At 45.0% G+C, this 14444-nt stretch overlaps 1 protein-coding gene across 1 annotated transcript in view; it reads right to left on the reverse strand.

Moving 5' to 3' along the window:
* Positions 1-2316: 2316 nt before the first annotated feature.
* LY86 (lymphocyte antigen 86) overlaps positions 2317-14444 on the reverse strand; it is a 59349-nt gene continuing 47221 nt past the window's right edge. Inside the window, exons 4-5 of the mRNA XM_055262957.2 lie at positions 7922-7974; positions 2317-2753 (exon numbers count right to left, since the gene is read on the reverse strand). Coding sequence (XP_055118932.1) covers positions 2670-2753; positions 7922-7974 — 137 coding nt within the window. The 3' untranslated portion in view covers positions 2317-2669. The remainder of the gene's footprint in view (positions 2754-7921; positions 7975-14444) is intronic.

Genomic DNA, 14444 nt, shown 5'->3' on the forward strand with positions numbered 1-14444 from the left:
GGAGTGGTCATGTGACCCAAGCCATTCTAATCAGAATGAGTGACAGGGTTTTGGGATAAAGGTCTCTTTTGCCTTCTGTACTATGGACAGTGTGGACGTGAGGTCCCCAGCTACTGAAATGATTTGCTATTGTGGGACAGACTGTCTGAGGGTAAAGGCAATATTCCAGGAGACCCGAGGTGTGAAGAACTGTGGAGAAGTGGAGGTAAAGAGCCGATGATGAATGAACCTCAGCAGCAAACACTGGCTGACACCTAAACCGCCCTGAGACTCAGTACTCATGGGAGGCAACCTAGTCCCCTGTGCATAAGCCAGATTCAGTTGAGTTCTCTGTTCCTCATAGCCAAAACCTTCTAAGAGATGCGATCACACTCTCCTGAGGGGCTTTTCAGCATTCTGCCTGGACTGTAGCCTGACAAAGCTTCCCTTGGGCACTGGAATGTCCCTCAAAAATATTTTTTAAAACACTCTATACATAATGATTGAAATTGCCCTCAACATATAAAGAAGGGCTGGTGGGCACTCAAAAGTCTGAAGCTGACTGATTTTCACAATGGTTCCTTAATTGTGATGGCACTGGATCATCCTGAACCAAACTGTTTTTTTTTTTTTCTTCAGAAGAGTTTATTGAGGACAAATTTTTGGAGTTGTTGATAGTGATTTTTGAAACAGTAGCAATTCTCTTTATGAGAGAAGTCAATTTAGTTTGATAGATTGTCTGGGCACTTTCACCCCACCCCAGTAACCACATAATGGCTAGCCCGAGAGGGCTCGGCTTGGGGTCTCCTACCTCCCCTGACACCCCTGCTTCCTGGGCTGGCCGTTTCAAAGTCATCTTAGTTACTACATCCTGCGAGAGTGTTAAATAATGACAGACTCTAGCGTTTCTCCTAGCAGGGCTGTTCGTATTCCAAGAGGAGACTCCTGAACATTGAAAAATGTTTTCAACTTGCTGGAATAAAACTAATGGTAAAATTTAAGGCCCATGACAGGACGCTAAGAAAAGACATATTCTGGGAGAAAGAAACATTTTTTTTTCTCTCTCAAATCATGTCCTTAGTGAAACTTCTGTGTACTTGTATATTCAGCTATGACTAGGATAGTCTCCATATATGGAAATTCCAGTTTAACACAAACCTATAGCATCTGAAACTTTCTCTCTCCCTCCCTCTCTCTCTCACGCACACACACCCACACAGTCAATTTAAAGAGGAGGGCAAAGGGATTGGGAAGGGACTGGCTGAGTTCCACCTGTGTCTTTGGAAGGCTGTGACAGCTGTCTTGTACTGTTAGAACATGTGCGTACACAGTCTAGCCAGGGCCTTTACTACTCGTGGTGATGGTTACTGAAAAGGGAGAGAGGTGAATATCTCAAGCTAGAGGGAATGGCAAGGGGCAGGAAGCGTTTGCTGTTCTCGTGCAATAACACTGTCACCCCCCTGTACATTCAGAGGTTTGCTCCTGAGCCTAGTATGGCCATGCACGTCTTTTCTCTCAAGCATTATGGACCTAGGCGAGGACGCTGCTGTAATTTTGCCTCCTCATAACCCAGAAAACCTCAGATGCTGGTTTTAAAATTCGCCAGGCATTCATGACCTGCTATTCTAGGTGGTTTAATGATGTATAAATCGTGATTAATAGCAACTACCGTTTTTTAAACTATGGGATTTTTTCTCTTTTAATCTCTAATATAGTGGCATTTTTATAAATGATAGCGTCAACTCACCCACCTTACTCCAGCCCCTTAGCAGGAGCAAGAGAGCCAGCAGGGACACTGGAAGGACAGGGGCATCAGATGGTGAAGGGGCTATGCAGCCCACCATGCGATCGGTGCATCCCAAGAGAGAAGACGGGGCTGCATAAATGGCTGTGGAAGTAGGATGGGCAACATGCTCATCTCTGGAGAGCATCGTAGAAGACAACTTAAGAACACAGTGCCTGATACACATGAAGTGTTCGGGAGTGATTCCTTGCATTAATTAATGAATGCAGTAATGAACGCCAGTATGTGCTGAGGTCAAGTATAATCATGCTTTGAGGGATGAAGGTGAAATGAATGTTTGGATAAGCAAGAGTATGATGTCCCTATTCATGAGGTTGCATCAGCTTCTCGGCCCTCATGGTCCAAGGGTGGGGGCCTGCCCAGGAGAAGCAATGGCACATTTTCCCAGCGCTCTAATTTTAGCCAGGCTGTCACCCTCCTGAATTTCTTGGAACTGCTTATGCTGCACCAGCATCCGGCACTGTATCGGGAGGAAATGACTTTTTAACTACAGCATTGTAGTATGATTCTTTGAACAAAACCACAATGAACGATGGTGGCCAGCTTTCTTTATTCTTGGTAACTGCGAGGAAGCACTCCTAAAAAGCTGAAAAGCAGGTGAGTCTGGTGGGAGGCGACCAATTAGAGAAAAAGGACGGACCCTCAAGACTGCCTAAGGACTGCCAAGAGGCTCCTTAGAAACAGATACATTCGGGGACTTCATTACATCTGCGGAGTCTGGGGATATCTGGTCGTGGGGCTAAAATGAGCAGCTGCACTCTTTGGGGGGCTTCTTTGTAGAGCCTCTCTCTGTCATCGGCTGCTTCTCCTCCCACAGTAGGTTCAGTCAGAGGAGCTTGGAGGTCCCACGAGATGAAGCTGGCTGTGATTTTTGCTAAGGCCACGGTCAGGAGCACGTGATAGTAGCATTGGCGCAGGCCACGGTGGACCGTTTTTCAGTATACAGTTCCAGCAAAACCTGGTATTCTCCCTGCCAGGGGCACAGGTCAAGTATTAGATGTGTGACCCACAGTACAATTAACCATTTAACAAATATTTACAGAGAACCTTCTATGTGCTGGGTGCTGTTCTGGACGTTGCGGATAACGTAGAACAAGACAAGCCAACCCCTGCCCTGTGGAGCTTACAGCATCTCTGGGGGAGACAGAGCACCCTTCTGATATGTGACTGTGTATGGTGTGTCAGGTGCTCATGTCATGGAGAAAACTCATGCAGGAAGGGAGTGGACGGAAGCACTGGGTTGGTCAAGGCGAGTGCTGGTCTGCAATTGTGAGCAGGGTGGTGAAGGGAGGCCCTGCTGAGATGACGACCTTTAGACAAAGACCTGAAGCAGATGCAAGAAGGTGCAGTGCTGCTATGGGCTGGGGCCCCCACCTTAGAGGGGCAGAAGGAGGCCAGTGGGGCTGCAGGGAGAGGGGTAGATGTGGGGGTGAGGTCAGGGCGACACAGGAGGCCAGACTCTTAGGGCCTCAAAGGCTGTGGTGGGGACATCAGCTTCCACTCTGAAAGGAACTGGGGTCAGGAGAGGGTGGCCTGCCCTGGCTCCTGTGTCAGTAAGATCCCTCTGGCTGCCTCGCTGAAAAGCCCAGGTGGGAGGCGATTGCAGGAATCCAGGTGAGAGATGAAGATGACTTGGAGTAGAGGTGGGGGTGGGGGAAGGCTTTGGGTGCCAGAGAGATTTTGAAAGAACAGCCGATAGGACCCGCTGAGGAAACACAAGTGGGTGGGAGAGAAAGAGATGGGTTAAAGGTGACTCCAAGATTCCTGGCCTGAGCAACTGGAGGGAGAAAGGTTTGTATGCTGAGAGATGACCCCGGGGAGCACAGTTCACCAGCACAAAACCAAAATGCCCCGTCACAGAAAGAATGGCTGCCTTTGGGGGTCCTTCCTGGCAGCAATGCTGTGAGGAGATCTCCCTTCCTTTGCAGTCAGCTTGGCAGAAGCCGCCTGGCAGCCAAGTCCTGTGAGGACTGGAGAAGAACGATTCCGGTTTCGTTGGCTGCCAGCGCCCCAGCCCTGCACCCCAGCAGCCACAGAGAGGTGATATGTTTGTAGACACGAATCTGGAGAGGAAAATGCTCTGGGGTGGTGGGAAGGTCACAAGCAGAGCAGAGGGACTGTGGCAGAGGCGGCCAGGAGACTGCTGACACATCGTTGAATTGCCTGTCACCCAAAGGAGGAAAGAGTTTAATCTGTATAAAGCAAGAGGGAAGGAGTAGGTGAGACCACCGGAGAGAAGCTGCATGACAGGTGGCTTTTGTTAGAAGGGAGCAACTTTCTAGCAATGAGCAGAGCTTCCAAAGAGAGTGGAGTCCCCAACACTGAAATTGCATTCAAGAGAACCAGGCTGTGCTCTGGATGCTGCCTTGGGTGTGATTCCATGATTCTAGAGGCTCCCATGAGTCATACTCTTCAAATATTGAGCAGCTGTAATTTTAGAAACAGTGTTCGGAATATAACCAAAGCAGTCCAAATGTTAGAGAATTAATTATAAGTAAAGACCGGCTCAAATTTATATCTCATTGTGTTTCATCCTTCTCCTCCTCCTCATGTACTTTTCTTTAAAATCTCTATGTGCATTTAGGTACACACCTACAAATGTATTGAACACCACATGAATTTTTCATTACTACATTATGAGTCTAAGAGGAGCTGTTGTATTTGAAGGAAGGGGTTCTAGATGATGAATTATAGATATCACAGACTCTGGTATAAGAGATAAGAGTATTTAGGCAAGCGTGCCAGGCTGGAGGCAGGTGGAGGTGTGTGCTGGGAGGCCAGGAGGCCAGGGTAGGGAAGTACCGAGTGCAGCGTTTCTGCTGTTGAGGAGGGCACAGAGTTTGTAAGATAGGAATTTGTAGGTGCACCTTTGGCAATACATGGGTCAGGCTGTTGTCCACATGCTTCGGGAGCCCAAAGGATCCCCTAAATTCTCATTCAGAAAACAGGAGGCATAGACAGAGGACAGCAGGTAGGGCTTCAATCCGGGCCAAGGGATTGGATGAGTTCCGAGGAAAACAGTACCAAGACCCTGGAGACTGAGCGCTGAGTGGGAGCGTTTTTGGCCACATGGGAACTGCCATTAGCCCAGAGCCCATCTCTGGAGGATTTAGCTGGAGGAGGGGATATGGGGTACGTCTTTTACAACCAAAAGTCTTTGAACTGTGTCTGTTCCATATTAAGAAAGCAAAGCCTCTGTGCATTGTGGGCCGGCCATGGCTGACCTGCAGCCGGTATAGGGAGCCCATTTTGGGATTAAGGCCTCCAGCTCTCTCTGCTGTACATGCAATGCCCTCACACTGGGCAATATCTGCTTGAGTACCATCAGCGGTTGAAGAACTTAGGTTCTGCACTTCCTTCACGCACTGTAGGTGATTAAAATAAAGCTTTTTACATATCTGGTCAACCTTTTTTCTTTTTCTTTTTTTTTTTTTTTGAGATGGAGTCTTCCTCTGTTGCACAGGCTGGAGTGCAGTGGTGTGATCTCGGCTCACTGCAACCTCTGCCTCCTGGGTTCAAGCGATTCTCATGCCTCAGCCTCCCGAGTGGCTGGGATTACAGGCGTGTGCCATCATGACTGGTTAATTTTTGTATTTTTAGTAGAGATGGGGTTTCACCATGTTAGGCAGGCTGGTCTTGAACTCCCAACCTCAAGTGATCTGTCTGCCTCGGCCTCCGAAAGTGCTGGGGTTACAGGCATGAGGCACTGTGCCTGGCCTCTCAACTTTCTTTCAAAGGGTTTTTCTGACTTTAAGAAGTTATTTTCTCCTCTATCTTATAACAGTGGCTGGGTAACTGGTTTAAAAATAAGCCGACAATGCAAAAGTGAAATCAATTGTTGGTAAATTTTAAGTCAGCCTCTAGTGGGAGGAGGGGAAAGAAAAACAATTCAAATAGCAAAGATTTAAAGAAAAATGGAACTCTCTGGGAGAGTTTAGGCCCCTCATACTAGAAGTGAAGACAGGTGTAGTTTTTATTTCTTGCAAACTTTTATATTTTACTGAAAGGCCTGAGGAGGAAACTCTAGAGATTTCCAGAGGGAGACGGCTGGAGACTTCCCAGCTGCAAGAGCAGTGCTAGTGGAAATCTGAGATGGTAGCAAGATGGCACTCTGACATAGGAACGCAGAGGCTGGGAAAGAAAGGAAACAAACCCAGAGGTGAAACTAAGTTACAGATTCTTTATGGAGAAAGAGACCTTTTTCTTCAGCCAAATATAGGTTTTGGAGAACTGAAAGGATGAGGTTGTAAACAAAACTATTTAAAGTGGTTACATTTTTGTAACTGCACCCCCATGCATATTGCAGCACTATTGACTACAGCGAAGACATGGAATCAACCTAAGTGTCCATGTATGGATGAATGGATAAAGAAAATGTGGTGTATATACACAATGGAATACTATATGGCCATAAAAAAGAATAAAATCTTGTCATTTGTGGCAACATGGATGGAACTGGGGGTCATTATCTTAAGTGAAATAAGCCAGGCACAAATACAAATATTGTTTATTCTCAATTATCTGTGGGAGCTAAAAAACATGATCACATGGAGGTAGAGAGTGGAAAGATAGATACCAGAGTGGAGAGGGAGGGGAGGAGAGGGAGAGGATAAAGAGAAGTGGGTTGAAGGGTACAAACACATAGTTAATAGAAGACATAAATTCAGTGTTTGATAGCAGAGTAGGGTGACTATAGTTAACAAAAATGTATTCAGTGATAGACATCCTAAATACCCTGACTTGATCACTACGTATTACATACTCATAATCAAATCTCACATGTACTGAACACATCAGCATGCATTGTAAAAAATCACATTTTTGTGATCCTTTTCATATTGTACCATAAGATTCTCTGAGGGGCCTGTAATCCCAGCACTTTGGGAGGCTGAGGTGGGTGGATCACGAGGTCAGGAGTTCGAGACCAACCTGGCCAATATGGTGAAACCCCGTTTCTACTAAAAATCCAAACATTAGCTGGGTGTGGTGGCGCGTGCCTGTAGTCCCAGCTACTCAGGAGGCTGAGGCAGAAGAATAGCTTGAACCCGGGAGGCGGAGGTTGCAGTGAGCTGAGATCATGCCTCTGCACTCCAGCCTGGGAGACAGAACAAGACTGTCTCAAAAAAAAAAAAAAAAGATTATCTGAGAGGTAGCATATTGAACATTTATTGCTTATAGCAGAGTGATGTAAATTGAGCCATTTAATAATGTCACATTATCTTGAACAGAAAGGAATTAGTGGAAAATTCTACTCTTAGCTGTGAGTTTGGGCAGCAAATGCTAAGGATGTGGGCATTTTATTGACTTAATGGCAGCTCATGAGTAACAGTGAAAGGACAGTAACTGGAGGAACTTCACGCCTTCATGGCTTGTGCATCTTCCTTTCTCTGAATTGCCAGCCTCCTGAGCACGGTCCCAGCACATGCATGGTGCCACCCACACAGCCCAGCAGCACTGCCATATGGAACCCCACAAATGCCATAATCCTGCTGGACAAGACGCCGGCATCCCTCTCAGTGGGAGGTTTGTACTCCGAGGATTCCGTAAGGTTCACTGACATGTAAAATATTAAATGCCGAGATGACAAAGCCAGTGTGTCAAGAAATTTCAAGTGCCCACTGTGAAGTAGCAGTTTTATTAAGAAAGGGTTTTTGCAGGGATGGCCTATGGATAAGTTTTTTTTGTTTGTTTTTTTTTTTTTTTTTGAGACAGAGTCTCGCTCTGTCGCCCAGGCTGGAGTGCAGTGGCACGATCTGGGCTTACTGCAAGCTCGGGCTCACTGCAAGCCCCACCTCCCAGGTTCACGCCATTCTCCTGCCTCAGTCTCCTGAATAGCTGGGACTATAGGCACCCACCACCACGCCCGGCTAATTTTTTGTATTTTTAGTAGAGATGGGGTTTCACCATGTTAGCCAGGATGGTCTGGATCTCCTGACCTCGTGATCTGCCCGCCTCAGCCTCCCAAAGTGCTGGGATTACAGGTGTGAGCCACCGTGCCCGGCCAAGTTTTAAACTGTTTAATTCTTTCCTTCCCCTCCTCTTCTTTCTTGGTTTCTCCTCCTTTCCCTCCTCCTTCTTCTAGCCTTCTTCTTCTTCAAGAAACAAACTATTTAATACAGGAATTAAGTAATATCTTACCTGAGGAATAGTAAATTCAGGATTATTGACAGGACCAGCATAGTAAATCTGCTCTGAAAAAATATATAAAGCATAGATGATGTTATTCAATCATTTTAAAAAAAAGATTCATTCATGTGATCTGTGGTCACACAGATGTGTGACAATTGTTGGCACCAAAATAAGAGCAGCTATTGCTAGAAATGTTTTCATTCCCTGATCTACACCTACCATTCATTCACTTATTCATTCATGCCACAAATATTGGTTGGGCACCTTCCATGTGGCAGGCCCTGGGGATCCTGGGATGAAAAAAAGAAGTCTCTGTCCACACATTGCTTATATTCTGTTATGGTCTGGCTATGTCCCCACTCAAATCTCATCTTGAATTGTAGTTTCCATAATTCCTGCACGTCATGGGAGTGACCCAGTGGGAGGTAACTGAATCATGGGGGTGGATTTACCTGTGCTGTTCTCGTAATAGTGAATAAGTCTCATGAGATCTGATGGTTTTATAAAGTGCAGTTCCCCTGCACACGCCCTTTTGCCTGCCGCCATGTAAGATGTGCCTTTGCTCCTCCTTTGCCTTCCACCATGATTGTGAGGCCTCCCCAGCCCTCTGGAACTGTGAGTCTGTTAAACCTCTTTTTCTTTATAAATTACCCAGTCTTGGGTGTTTCTTCATAGTAGTATGAAAATGAACTAATGCATATTCTCCTGAGGACAATGATGATACAGAAATAACTAAACAAGATGATATCCAGATTGTAACAAGTGCTGGAAAGAGACACCAAGTAATATGAGAGAGGCAGGAGGGTGTGGTGGGGAAGGGGCCAGGCTGGATCCAGGTTGCACAGGGTTAAGTCCCAAGGTTAGTTGACTGTGGACAGTTGTTATCTCTTTGGGCTCAGTTTCCTTGTTTTTTTTTTTTTTTTCAAGATGGGTAAGATAATGACAATAACAGTACCTACTTCCTAGGGTGGTGGGGAATTAAAAGAGGTAATTGATAAAAAGCACTAATAACAATGGCTGGGAGGCACTCCATGAATACTTGCTAATGCTGGGAACTGGGAGGCACCATGTTCCACAGGGTGGCAGGTCATGGAGGCGTCTATAAGGAGGTAGTATTTGAGCCAAGTCCCGAAGGAGCAGAATGGACCAAGCATTTAAAGAGCTGGGGGAAGATCATCTCAGAATAATAAAATAAGGACAGAGGCCTTGATGTGGAAAAGAGTTTAGGAAATTGGGAGGATAGAGGGAGATGAGTCTGCTGAAGCACAGTGAACAAGAGGAACTGTGTTGAGAAGAGCTTGGAAAGATTGAGGGGTGACAGATATTTCAGGACCTGCAGGAAATGGTAGGGAGTTCAGATTTCATTCCAGAGGCAGTGGAAATGTGTTACAGGTCATGTCAAAATAGCTAATTTATGTTTTGCAGAGACATTCTGCTGTGTAGAGAATGCAGAGGAGAGGCCAAGCCTGAAGGCTCTTCTGTGGCCAAGGTAAATGATGGATTGGTGAAGGGTGGTGGTGGTGGAGGTAGAGAACACGAACGAGATCACAGCTGTGTTGGGTGATAGCACCCACTGATGAGTGGGTATAGAGAGTGGGGGCCAGGAAGGTTTTGGTTTGAGCATCTGGATAGATGGGGCTACCATTTATTGAGATTAGGGAAGCCTGGTGAGGAAGAATGTGTGTGTGTGTGTGTGTGTGTGTGTGTATGTGTGATGATTGAAGAGCTCTATTTCTGGGAGATGGTTAATAAGAATCCTTGGAAGCAGTTGGCTATACAAGTCTGGAATTTTAGGGAAAAGGTAAGAATGGAGCTATGAATATCAGAGTTATTAACATGTGGTGATTAAACCACGGGACAGGATGAGATGCCTCCCTCACCCCAAGGAGATAGAATTAATCAACAGAGGAGAGGACAGGACCTCCTGAGGCCCTCCAACATTCAGAGGTTGGGTTGAGGAGAAGCCAACCAAGGAGACTAAGAAGAGATGGTCAGTGGAGTGGATGGTAGTCAGAGAGTGAGGGATCAAGGAAGCCAGGAGTTGAATGTTTTTCAAACAGGAGGGTATTGCCAGCCATGCTGAATGCTGCTGCTGAGAGTTTGAGTAAGATTAGAACAGAACTGTGCAGTGGATTTGGCAACATGAAGGTCATTTGGTGACCTTGACAAGAACACTGGAGAGATGAGTACAGATGCCTGAATGGAGTGGACTGAAGAGAGATAAGGAGGTGAGGAAGTAAGAGTTTTGTCATAAAAGGGAGCAAAAGAAAAAAAGATAACTGAAGGAGAGTGTGGTATTAAGAATGGCTTGTTTCTTTGTTCAAAATGGGAGATACTGTGCCATATTTGTTGTTCCAAGGGAATAATCTTGTAGAAAGAGAGATTGAAGATGCAGAACAGGGAATAACTGAAGACACGAGGATTTAAGAAGGTGGAAAGGAAGGCTATTAACACTCCCTCCTGCATTTGAGAGAAGCATGAATATTACTCCCACAACTGTAGGAGAGAAAACAGAGCAGAATGAGTTCAGGTGTAGATATGTTTGTAGATGGGCCAGTAAACCAATAGTGGGGCTCCTGTCTAATTATTTTCATTTCTGCAGTGAAGGTCACAGACAGGTAGGGGGCACTAGATGGCGAGGGCCTGTGTTGTGTTGAGTAGCAAAAGGAGGAATACAATATTCATGGACAGTGGGGAAGAAATTTACTTGAGAAATATAGTAAGATTTCTAGGCAGTGTTGAGTGCTTTGTTTGAGGTTTGTGGCCATAAATTTAAAGATACTCCAGTCAGCACAGATGTATATTTTCTTAGAGACATCCAGTAGCTCCGATGACTGAAGGTCAATGGTTGGGTTGGAGTCTCACTGGACAAGAATGAAAAGAAGAGAAAGTCAAGGCTGTTGGGTTAGATGAAAGGAAAAGATTATAATAATAGACCATGGAATCTAAGGAGGGTAAGGAAGAAAGTGAAGGCAGGAGAGAGTTGTTGATAGTAACAGTGGGGAAGTGAGTTGAATGGAGTTTCTATTATTGCAGTCAAGGTGCTAGAATTGGTGAGCTGGCAGGATATGAGGAAGCCACATGGCAGAGGACTTGACATTTAGATTTCAGAAATGGTGCATTTTAACAGGCTATAAGATATCCAGGGTTGACATGAGGGATGGTGGTTGAGGTGTAAAGATGGAAATGGTTGTTGGAAGTAAGGGGGTGAAAAAACTGAGACATCATGGTGCTTGGTGGGCCATTCACATCAGTATTGAAGTCAGCAAGAAAGATGATGCCTTGCCCAGCCCCTCAGTGATTACTGCCTCCCCTGTGATTCTCCAGCACTGCAAACTTTGTGTATTCTAAGCATCGTGGCTAAGAGCACATGTCCAGGGGTCAGACTATATGGGCTTGAATCTGAGCTCTTTTTTCTATTAATTGGGCAAGTTACTTAACCTGTCTGAGCAGTACATGTAGGCACTGTAACTAATATGTGGTTACATACAGAGGGTTCAGAGGGACAGCCTGCCCGGGGTCCATTTGTCATGCTGGTGCTTTACCCAGCCTGAGGACGCACCCCTTGCATTGCAATCTATGCTAATTGTGCCCCTAACAGATATGCACTGCAGTGGTTCAGCTACGGGAACATGATTTCTTTTTTGGAAGTTATCTTTTTCCCAGTAGATACTCTCTGACCCAAGCCAAGAAAATCAGAGCAGAGAGACAAAGAGACCCCTTCCCAATCTGTTCTGGCGAGAGAAGCAGAACTCGTCAGTCTCTAGAGCTGCCCACTTTCTGCCTGGTGTTCCAGGTTTCTTGCCAATTCTGTGACTCCTCAATGTCCTTTCAAGAAATTCCCTTTGCTTTTGTTGGCTGGATTGGGTGTCTTCTGCTTGCAACTCAGGATGTGGCTGCTACGGGCATGAACAAGCCAAGAGCACTCCTGCTGGCTGTCAGGGTTTGGACACTGTGTGGCTCAGGAGCAGAGTCCAAGAACAAGAACTGGTGCGCCATCCCTGTCTGATCTGGCTGGGTTCCCTTGGGCATGTTTTATACCTGCTTTATGCTTCTACAAATTGCTGTATGGTGGCACAGTGCAAATGACTTGACCTAGGAAGCAGACAGACGTGGGTTGGAGACCCAGCTCTCTGACTCACTAGCTAAGTAATGTTGGGCAATTTGCTCAGCCATCCTGCAACTCAGCTTTTGTGCTTGCAAAATAGAAATACTAATGCCTCCCCATACAGCATTGAGAGGACTGGAGAACTTGTATGTAAAGCCGCTGAGCAGAATGTGGTCCCCAGGAAGGGTAGAAATGGCAATTAGTTATTAACTATATTATTATTTACCCAGGTGTGAAAAAGAGTAACAGAATGGACATTCACTTGGTGGATGCTGAAATATGCAGTGAGACTAGGTTTTGGAGCTTCTTGCTTGAGCCAGTGTATGTAACTTCTAAGTTCTGTCTGTGCTTTTTTTAAAACTTTTGTTTTAAAAAATGGATGAGTATGACTCTTTGAAGAACAACGCTCTAATGATACCTAACATTTTGTTATGCTCATTTAATGCCCGCAGGTTTGCTCATTTGTGTTCTTCACCACTAAGAGGTCCTTCACTGGGCTGAGAGGTTTTCATTAAATTGGTCTCTTACAGTTTACAGTTTCAATTGGAGCTTTTATGGGGGCTCATAAAGTTCTTGAGGTAACTGCAAGTAACTCATGAAATTGTCTTTTTTTTTAACCTGATAAAACAACACCTAAAATTAAATTTTCACTCCATCCTTTCTAAGATCCTCTCCAATTCTGAGATTCCTTTAATTAACATTCTCACACTCCAGGACTATAAAAAGAGCCCCAGTATATTTGCACCCATTTCTTCCGTTCCTTTCATATGCAATCTTTATCAGTTTTTAATGTGCAGTGGATTAAAGAAATTCACCTCCCTGGTTCTGAACACTTAAAGTCATTTCTGAATATCAGCTTTTTTTTTTTTTGACCCAGATCTTTGGATGATTGTCATTGAGTGTCTTTTTGAAGAGAAAATTGGTCTTTAAATTGTGGAAATAAAAGGTCCCAAGGGTTTTGGGTGACATCAACTTGATATGAGGGCCTGTGTCTTTCTTTTTTTTTTGAAACAGTGTCTAGCTCTGTCACCCAGGTTGTGCAATCTTGGTTCATTGCAACCTCCATCTTCCAGGTTCAGGTGATCCTCCTATCCTCCCACCTCAGCCTCCTGAGCAGCTGCGACTACAGGTGCATGCCACCACACCCGCCTAGTTTTTTGTAGAGATGGGGTTTTGCCATGTTGTCCAGGCTGGTCTCCAACTCCTGAGCTCAAGCAATTCACCCACCTTGGCCTCCCAAAGTGCTAGGATTACAAGCCTGAGCCACTGCACCCGGGTGGTCCTGTGTCTTTGTCTGCCTCTTTTTGTTCTCAACAACCAGCGCAGATGCAGCCTGCTGACTGCATGAACTCTTTTAGGCGACCCTCTCCCCATTTCCTAGCCCTTGCTAGGATCTTGCTGGAATTCCTGCTAATTTCACAAATTTATTATAAAATGTCATTAATGCTTAAGCATTTTTAGGGCGCTTAACAGTATAAAAATACTCGAGTTATAATTATGATGACTAGGCCAATTGGCATATCCAGAACAAATGTTTTTGTTTAAGAAATCATTCATTCATTTACCAAGCATTTTGAGTCCCTTTCCCACCTGCTGGGCCCAGCAGGGCAGGGTAGAGGGGAGGCAGTGTTCTTTTTTGCCCCAGTTATATTGAGAAATGATTGACAAATAAAAATTGTATATATTTAAGTTGTATAACGTAGTTAACATATCCTCACATAGTCACCTTTCGTGTGTGTGTGTTTGTGTGCATGTGTGTGTGCCTGCATGTGTGTGTTTGTGTGCATGCATGCATTTGTGTGTGAATGTATGTGCGTTTTTGTGTGTATGCGTGCTTATGTGCGTGCGTGTGTGTTTGTGTGTAGTGAGAACAGTTGAGAGCTACTCTGCTAGCGATGCACAATACATTGTGATCAGCAGTAGTCCCTGTGCTGTACGTTAGGTCTCCAGAACTTACTCATCCTCTAACTGCAAGTTTGCACCCTTTGACCACCACCTCTTCTTTTCCCATGCTCCTTAGACCCTGCCAACCACTCATCTACTCTTACTATGAGTTTGACTTGTTTTGGATTCCACATGTAAGTGAGATCATGCAATATTTGTCTGTCTTATTTCATTTAGCATAATGTCCTCCAGGTTTGTCCACATTGTTGCAAATGGCAGAATTTCTTTTTTAAGGCTGAATCATATTCCATTGTGTGTATAGACCACATTTTCTTTATCCATTCATCTGTCGCTGTTGTTTTTACATCTTGGCTACTGTGACTAATTCTGTGAGAAATTCCCACTGTCGGTGGGAATGTAAATTAGTATAGACAATGTGGAAAACAGTGTGGAGATTCCTCAAAAAATTAAAAATAGAACTTCCATATGATTCAGCAATCCCACTTCTGGGTGTATATATATATATATCCAAAGGAGATG

The sequence above is a fragment of the Symphalangus syndactylus genome, chromosome 23 (genome assembly GCF_028878055.3).
Source record: "Symphalangus syndactylus isolate Jambi chromosome 23, NHGRI_mSymSyn1-v2.1_pri, whole genome shotgun sequence".
Taxonomy (NCBI): domain Eukaryota; kingdom Metazoa; phylum Chordata; class Mammalia; order Primates; family Hylobatidae; genus Symphalangus; species Symphalangus syndactylus.